Raw genomic sequence first — 8,427 nt, 5'->3', positions numbered from 1 at the left:
CCGGGCTTGCAACAGATCCTTTCTCACTCATCTTTACTGGCATTTCAAAACAGAAGCCAAAAGCATCAGGGCTCAAAACATTCCCAGGAATTTCCCTCTCTTTTCCTGGCTTTCCTTTTAAATAATCAGCATATGAACTGTGAAAGGAGGAGGCATGACCCCAAAAGGGAGCACTCAGCTTGGGGCTCTTGGCTTTCCTTCCCGACCTAGACTGGGGAGAAAATAACAGCCTTGCTCAGGGCGCCGTGGCTTATGTAACTCAATTGTGCCCAGCTTCAACCTGGCCCAGGGCCTGGGCTGAGGGCTGGAGATGCAAAGGTAGAGGCTGCCAGAAAATCCAGGAAGCTGCTGGCAAGGAGAGCGGGTGGTGGGCATGCAGGAGGAACGGGAGGCCTTTGGAAATGCGGCTGAGTCACAGTCCCCGCAGACCCCCCCACCATCACCCTGGTGGCTCTTCTGCTGGCAGGTGCCTCATGACGACCTAGCCCCGAATTTTCAACACTCTGAGGTTTCCCAATCCTCCCCTGGTGGCCTGCAGTACTCCCCGCCTCCACTGCCAGCTCGTGGTTCCCTCATTGACACACAGCTTAGTTCCCATAAAAGGGATGGTTTGGGGCGGAGGGGAGTGGAGTGGGACAGGTATAAAAAGGAACCACAGGGCCTGGGGAAGAGGCCCTGTCTAGGTGGCAGGCGTGGGAAGAGGCTGCACCCACCCTACCGCTCTCCTGAAGCCAGCATGGGGCTGAGGGTGGCTGGAACAGGTCTCTGGGCTGGCCAAGGCCAGAGCAGGGTTGTGGGTTTTCCGACAGCCCAGAGAGCCACTGCACAGTGGGCCAGGCCACCCTACTGGCTGTGGGGGAGAAAGGCAGAGAGGGGAGGGGAGGGGAAGCAGAGCCAGGGGAAGGACTGAGGCTGCAACCAGGGGTGCTGAGGGAGGGAGGGAGGGAGCAGGAGGAAGGGCAGGATGCACTTGCAGGGGTCTGACCCCGGATTTCCCTCCAGGCTTTGCGGTCCTGGCCCTGGCGCTGCTCCAGTGCTGTAAGTAATCCCCCCTGCCCTTCCCCCCACCCTCCCACCCCCGACAGACACACACTTCAAAGTCTGGGAGTCATGTTGTGTATTTGGAGGAGGTTTGGCACCAGGGGAACACTTTTCCAGTTTCTTCTGTGATTCAAATGGCTCCGAAATAGTCGCATTTGTTAAACTGCAATGATGGGTATATGGATGTTTATTATACTGTCACTACTCTTCTGTATATTTGAAAATTTTCAAAATAACAAACTTTAAAAGGTTCAGGTTCAGTGAAGGCTTTGACTAACAGCCCGTGGGAACCACTAACACAAGCCCAGTAGCCGCACAGATGAGCGATGTCCACTGCTCTTCCTCCATAAGCAAGGGCCAGAAAAGACTTCATTTGCGGCAGAAGAAATTAGAATTAGAGGAGAGGAAGAACTTCCTGGTCCATTGTGACATTGTGCCCAGCTTGGGGCACGTGGGACTGCCCTTCTGGGCGGGTCACAAGTTAGGGGCACTCCCACCAGGAGGCAGAGAAGAGGAGGGCCAGAGTCCCCCACTGCAAGTCCCAAAAGGCTCCAGCCTGAAGGCCAGGGCCATCTTCTGATACTGGCTGTCTTGGGCTGGGTCCTTCCTCTCCCTCAAAGCCACTGCCTGCAGGAAGCCTGCTGTTCCTGCACAAGTCCCATTTCACCTTTATTCATCAGCTCCTACCCTTACCCCACACAATGCCCTGTTGTAGTCAGTGGTGGATACTGATGCCCTACATTTGATCTTTTCTAAGCATTTCCAGAATAGGCCTTATTTCCATCACACTGGGAACTCCGCAGAGGCAGGGGGACCTGAGCCAGCTTCTTTCATTTGAGAATTCCGACATTGCTCACAGCTCTGTCCCCCACTCCTCCCACCCCACCCCTACACCCCACTGGTGCTCAGCTCCGGGCTCAGCCAGAGGTCTCTTGCCAAATCCTGGCCCAGGCCCCAGCTCAGACTTCTCCTTCAGGCTCTGCATACAAACTGGTCTGCTACTACACCAGCTGGTCCCAGTACCGGGAAGGTGATGGGAGCTGCTTCCCAGATGCCATCGACCATTCCCTCTGCACCCACGTCATCTACAGCTTTGCCAACATAAGCAACAATCAGATCGACACCTGGGAGTGGAATGATGTGACTCTCTATGACACGTTGAACGCACTCAAGAACAGGTTGGGCCACAGGCTGGCTGGGGCGGGAGAAAGACTGAGGGTTAGCTGGGCTGGTCCCAGGGCAGGACAACCCTGCCCAGGAGGATGGGCGAGGGCCCACAGCTCCCATCTCTGGGTGGAGAGTTGGAGGACCTGGGCTTAAACGGGAGGAGGTGATGAAGGCAGGTGCTAGGGAGCGTTTGGGGTGATGATGGAGGCAGAGAAAAGGGAGCCCTCTCCTCCCCCTAAGGATGCCTCTCCAGGGAGGATGCCATACTCTTTGCCATGCTCTGGCCTCCCCACTGGGAGGGAAAAAAGTGGGCAGCATATCTCAGGGTAACTGCCACAAAGTCTGTGACCTCTCAGAATACTGGATCTCAGGGTTGGGAGGACCTCAGAGGTCTGATCCAGCCTCTCACCCAAAGCTAGAAACCTGCTATGGCCTCCCAGTCGTGGGGCCACCCAGGTCACAACAAACTCATTCAACCCCTGCCCTTCCCTCCTCCCTGTGCCCCACAGAAACCCCAACCTGAAGACCCTCCTGTCTGTTGGGGGATGGAACTTTGGCTCTCAAAGGTAGGACCCATTCCCCAGGGGAGGAGCCCAGGGGATAAGGCAACACGAGCGAGGAGGCTGGGATCTCCCCCTCCCTACCGTGTGGAGGTCGCAGGGGCTCCAGACCGGTTAAGCGCAGAGCCCTAAGTGGTGGTCGGGGGTCGGGGGCCAGCCTCACGTGTAGCCAAGAAACCAGAGCAGGAGAGGGATTTGTCACCCGGAAAGTCAACAGCAGATCTCCTGATTCCCTGCCCACGCTCTGTTTACTACCTCTCAGGCCTGAAAGCAAAGCACTTTCTAGAGCCACTGCCACAAGGGCTGGAAGGAGAGGGATGAAAACCAATGGGGAAATTGGGGGTATAGAGACCCGGGAAGAAATCCTTAAAGTAGGTAGGGTTGAAGCAGGGCTTAAAAAGGGGGTGGGTGTGGCCATGGCGGCCCCCACTTACTGAGTCTGGCACCTTTCCCACCATCATCCCACGTTGTCCTCGCAGCAGCACTGTGAGCCATTGTAATTATCCCCATTTTACAGACGAGAAAAATGAGACTCAGGTTATAACTTGATCAACGTGGCTGGCTAGTGAGTGATGGGGCTGAGCTTGGAAACCAGGACTGTCTGGCTCCAAGCACATGCTCCAAGATGCCTAGAGGTCGGTCCCGTCCCAGCCATGCCCTCTTAGAGCTGTGTGGTGTCAGGCTCCCAGTTCCCCAGGCCCTGGAAACCCCACCACCAGAGGGCCGAGGCACCTAGCATATCTGTGGGAATGACTTCAATCCTAGATTTTCCAAAATCTACGGGGGTGATTTCGGTCCTAGATTTTCCAAAATAGCCTCCAACACCCAGAGTCGCAGAACTTTCATCAAGTCGGTGCCACCATTCCTGCGGGCTCATGGCTTTGATGGGCTGGACTTAGCCTGGCTCTACCCTGGACGGAGAGACAAGCGGTATTTCACCGCCCTGATCAAGGTACTGGTCAGGGCGGGAAAGGGCGGGGAGATGGGCCGGCGTCAGAGGGGGTGGGTTAGAGGCCGTCTTCAGCTGATGTCCTCCTGAGGACAGGCAAAGAGGGACCTCAACCTTCTCTCTGCAGGGTCCTCAGACCCTGGGCCCTGACGATCCTGCATAGCGAGGAAGACACATTGTGACCACGGTGGGAGGTGGGGGTGGGTTCTAAGAGGCAGATGGTAGTAACCGGGCAGAGCACCCACTCCTCACTGCCCACTTAGTGGGCTGTCCACTGTCCACTCTTCAGTCCCAACCTGATGCCACCCGCTACCCAGCAGGCACTGTGTCCAGGGGCACTCAGCTCCAGCCAGGGCAGCCCAAGCCTCTCCAGTTACCCAGGGCACACAAACGTCCACAATGCCAATATGAATCACTTTAACTTTGTGATTTCACACACCAGCCAGAACAAAACACAGACAGAAAAGCAAGTGTCTTCCAACATCATCCGTGGGCCCGTTGGGATCACCCACTGTCCCAATGGTCCCCCAGGACAGGAGTACTTGAGTGCTGATGGGTGTGCATGGGGTCTGGGGATGAGATTGATCTAAACAGATTTTTAGGGAAAAGATGGTGGCCCTGAGTATGGGACCACTCACGGGCCATTTTATCCTCTCTACCAGGCCCCAGGCAGGTTGGGGACCACAGCAGACGGGGACGGCCAATGAGGTGCTCAGGGACCGCGGCCTCTCTCAACAAGTCTCTCTCTCATGCCGCCTGGGTCCCTGTCACTCACCTGCCTGTCTCCCATCCAGGAAATGAAGGCCGAATTTGCAAAGGAAGCTCAGCCAGGGAAAAAGCAGCTCCTGCTCAGCGCAGCAGTGTCCTCGGGGAAGGTCACCATTGACAGTGGCTACGACATCCCCCAGATATCGCAGTGAGCCTCCTGTCCCCAGCGGCCTCCCCAGAGGCCTCTGCAGACATTCCTCCTTCTCCACCTGCCCCAGTTCTCGGTGTAGACTCAGGAGACTGGGCTTCTAGTCCCAGTTCTTCCAAAACTTCAATGTGTGACCTTGAACAAGTCACTTCCCCACCCGGTGCCTCAGTTTCCCTATCTGTCAAATGGGGCACAATAATCCCTGCCCTTCCTTTTTCACATGGGGTGTTATTAACCAGTTGAGAGAATTGCTATGAAGGCATTTTGGAAAAGGAAGTAGAATAAGCTATACAAACCCACCTGCCATTATGGGCTATTTCTCCGTGCCAGGCTAGCAGAGCATTAGTCCCTGGAGAGGCAACGCAACCGCAGGAATACCTGTGGTGTCTAGAATGCTGGGGGGTGTTCAAGGTGCTCTCACACACACAGGCAACCCCCTTTCCTTTCACCCGGGGCCTGCTCCTCACCGACCCCCTGGCGCACGTGAGCAGGAGCATCACCCGCCAGGCACCTCGTCCTTGGTACAGCAGGGGCTGGATCTTGGGAAACCCAGGAGTAAGGAACAAAGACTCTGCAGAAGGACTTAGGAATCTTCTTTAGGATCGTGGGGAGGTGTAGATGCAGAGCTTAGTAAAATCGATCCTTTACAGGGTGGGAAAGACGTGGCCCTCAACCATTTGCCCAAATATCCGAAGCGCACATTCATGCAATCTCTCTGCAGTCCCCTCACCAGCGTGGGTGTGGAAAACCTCCCCCACTGCGTGTACCTGAGCTTCAGGTGGCCCTTTGTCCTGCTCTCCCCCGCTAGGCTGTCCGTTGATGCCACTTTTAATCTGCCTTCAGCAAGGCGAATGGCAGGAGGGGAGGGCGTAAGGCGGGACGGAGGCCAGCTCCCAAACGTGTGCAGGGCGTAACAGAAGGCCCCGTTCTTGCCTGAAGTGCCCCTGTGGGACCCTGAGCCCACACCCCGGCGTGGCATGGGGGAGGCAGGCCGGCAGCCAGGACAGCGGTCACTGGGCATGGCTGGGGTTTGCATTAGTGGCCGCCTGGCAGCTGCCTGCCGCCCTTGCCCATGTCCTGCTGGAGCCTGGCATGTGAGGCCAAGAGATTTTCTAATTTCCTGCCTCGCCCTCCATCCCCTTCCTCCCCAGACACCTGGATTTCATCAGCCTCCTGACCTATGATTTTCATGGAGTCTGGCGCCGGACCACGGGCCATCACAGCCCTCTGTTCCGAGGCCAGCAGGATGCCAGTCCTGACAGATTCAGCAATGCTGTGAGCACCGGAAGGAGGGAGGGCCGGGAGGGGGTCCGCAGAGACCTGTCACCTGTCAGAGTTCGCACACTACCCCTCCACTCCTTAGTCCAATCCTGCAAGGATGGGGCTATGGGCCCCATTTCACAGATGAGGAAACTGAGGCCTGAAGTCTGTGCATTCTCCATGGCCCTGGAAAGGTGGCCTGCAGGGGGGACTGAGTGAAGGCAGGGGCGGTGTGGGGAGGGGCTGGGGGCTGAGGAGGGGGAGTCTAGCCTCAGCCTGCTATTTGCTGGGTGTACAACCACCGCCGATTATCTGATTTCTGCAGCTGCCAAATAGTAATAATCCCTTCGTACGTCTAAGAGGATGTTTTTGAGAATGAAGCTATAAATTCATTTTACACTGACAGTGTCAGTTCCCAGAGGGATGGAGAGTCCCAGATGCACCCTGTACCTGTAACACCTGTCAAGGCAGCCGTGTTAACCTCATGGCCTCTCCCATCCGCGCACCAGCCCAGCTAACTGCGCATCCATCCCTGCCCCTCCCACCCAGGACTATGCTGTGGGGTACCTGTTGAGGCTGGGGGCTCCTGCCAGTAAGCTAGTAATGGGCATCCCCACCTTCGGGAAGAGCTTCACTCTGGCCTCTTCTGAGACGGGTGTCGGAGCCCCAATCTCGGGGCCGGGAATACCAGGCCAATACACCAAGGAGGCGGGGACCCTCGCCTACTATGAGGTAATGGAGTAGGGGGAGAAGGTAAGATTCCCCCAACACCACCAGCAGCCCTGGGGAAGGTGACCCCCACCCTATCCTTGATTTTTCTCCTTTGGGAATTAAAAAAATGTTCTGTTGACCTGGTATCCCTGAGGAAGAAGGGAGAGGTTAGGCGTTTTGCTGCTGAAAGTCTCCAGCAGGTGCAGGCACACGGGCCTGCACCACCAGGCTCCCAGGATGTCCCTCCAGCCTCGAAGCCACGCTCTTCCTTCCAGCCCAGGAAAGAGCGATGGCCAAGAGGCAGATTTTTTGTTTCGGCCTGGCCTCTGTGGCTCTGTGGCAGAGCCTGCAGGTGGGGCCTGTCCTCAGCCCCATCTTCCACGTCCCTGTTTAAATGGAGGAAGCCGATCAGAATCCCCTATGGAGTGCTCACCTAAGGCAACCAGGAATTCTGGGACTTTCTTGTCTATTTTACATAAATTTGCATGAAGCCTGTAGCCTGCAGACCCAGGAGAGCGAGGCTGCAGGATGAAGCGGGGGCTGAAAGAGGTCTGGGGAGTGACATCTCCTGGTGACCTGCCCAGTCTCAGCACAACAACTTCCCCCGCTAACCCTGCCCTATCCTCTGCTCAGATCTGTGACTTCCTCCACGGAGCCACGGTCCGTAGAATCCTCGGCCAGCAGGTCCCGTATGCCACCAAGGGCAACCAGTGGGTGGGATATGATGACCAGGAGAGCGTCAAAAGCAAGGTAGGTTTCCCCAAGGCCATGCCTGAGGGTAAAGAGGAAGAAGACGGTCCTGCTCTAAGCAGCCAGGGTCTGGCCCCTGCACTGAGGGCTGGGCTGGGCCACCCGTGTGTGGGTCTCGGGACCACAGAGCACATTTCCCCCCATACACGCCATTGCCCAGGGAACCCAGCCCTACCCTTCTGGGCCTTCTCTGCCAGGTGCGGTACCTGAAGGACAGGCAGCTGGCGGGCGCCATGGTGTGGGCCCTGGACCTGGATGACTTCCGCGGCTCCTTCTGCGGCCAGAATCTGCGCTTCCCTCTTACCAATGCCATCAAGGATGCGCTCGCTGCCACTTAGCCCTCTGTCCTGCACACAGTGGGGCCAGCTGGCCCAGAGCCTGGTCACCTGCCCTGCTGAGTCCCCGGCTGAGCTTCAGTCCCCCTCCCTTGGGACCTGTGCAGAGGACCACAGCCCTGAGATTGAGCTCGGCCCTAGTGGACAGGGAGTGGGGTGGGGCTGTGGGGACTGAGGGCCTGGGGACCAGCACAGTGTGAGACACAGGATCGGCACACGCCTGCTGATAGATGGAAATGCTCACAGACCCCAAGCCCAGCACAAGGGAATCTCTGCAACTCCCTTTCCCCCAGTTGTCCGTATCAAAGGACACCATTTTGGCAAGCTCTACAGCCAAGTAGCCAGACATCCTACAAGACACAGCGACCATACTAATTATACCCTCTGCAAAGCCCAACTTGAAACCTTTACTTAGGAACCTAATCGTGTCTCCTATCCCACTTCCCTCGCCCAATTCCACAGCTGCTCAATAAAGCACGAGAGCTTACCCGTGTGTTGGCACTTGCTTCAGTCTATCTTTGTGGGCCCACTGGACGTCCACCATTGGCCTCACCTCCCCCACCTCTTCTGGATTCCTTTCTCTGAAGTCGGGAGCCCTGGGCTTGCGGAGGCGAGGGCCCGTGGAGCCCCAATGGGAGGCCAGCATCCTCAGATTCAAGATACTAAAGTCACTGCCATCAGACCTCTAAATTAAGTTCCTGTTGAAAGAAACCCTTTCTGTTTCCTGAAGCCTGCAGG

General features: G+C 56.7%; 1 protein-coding gene across 1 annotated transcript; it reads left to right on the top strand.

Moving 5' to 3' along the window:
* Window positions 1–602: 602 nt before the first annotated feature.
* CHI3L1 (chitinase 3-like 1 (cartilage glycoprotein-39)) lies at window positions 603–8,182 on the top strand. Its single transcript, XM_012655925.1, has 10 exons — window positions 603–761; window positions 1,003–1,038; window positions 2,018–2,219; window positions 2,718–2,774; window positions 3,570–3,720; window positions 4,512–4,633; window positions 5,785–5,908; window positions 6,443–6,625; window positions 7,238–7,354; window positions 7,552–8,182. The coding sequence occupies exons 1-10, from the start codon at window positions 737–739 to the stop codon at window positions 7,690–7,692; spliced, it is 1,158 nt and encodes a 385-aa protein (XP_012511379.1). The 5' UTR covers window positions 603–736; the 3' UTR covers window positions 7,693–8,182.
* Window positions 8,183–8,427: the final 245 nt, after the last annotated feature.

The sequence above is a fragment of the Propithecus coquereli genome, unplaced genomic scaffold, assembly GCF_000956105.1.
Source record: "Propithecus coquereli isolate 6110/MARCELLA unplaced genomic scaffold, Pcoq_1.0 Scaffold491, whole genome shotgun sequence".
NCBI lineage: Eukaryota > Metazoa > Chordata > Mammalia > Primates > Indriidae > Propithecus > Propithecus coquereli.
This window is presented reverse-complemented; position numbering and strand designations above follow the sequence as displayed.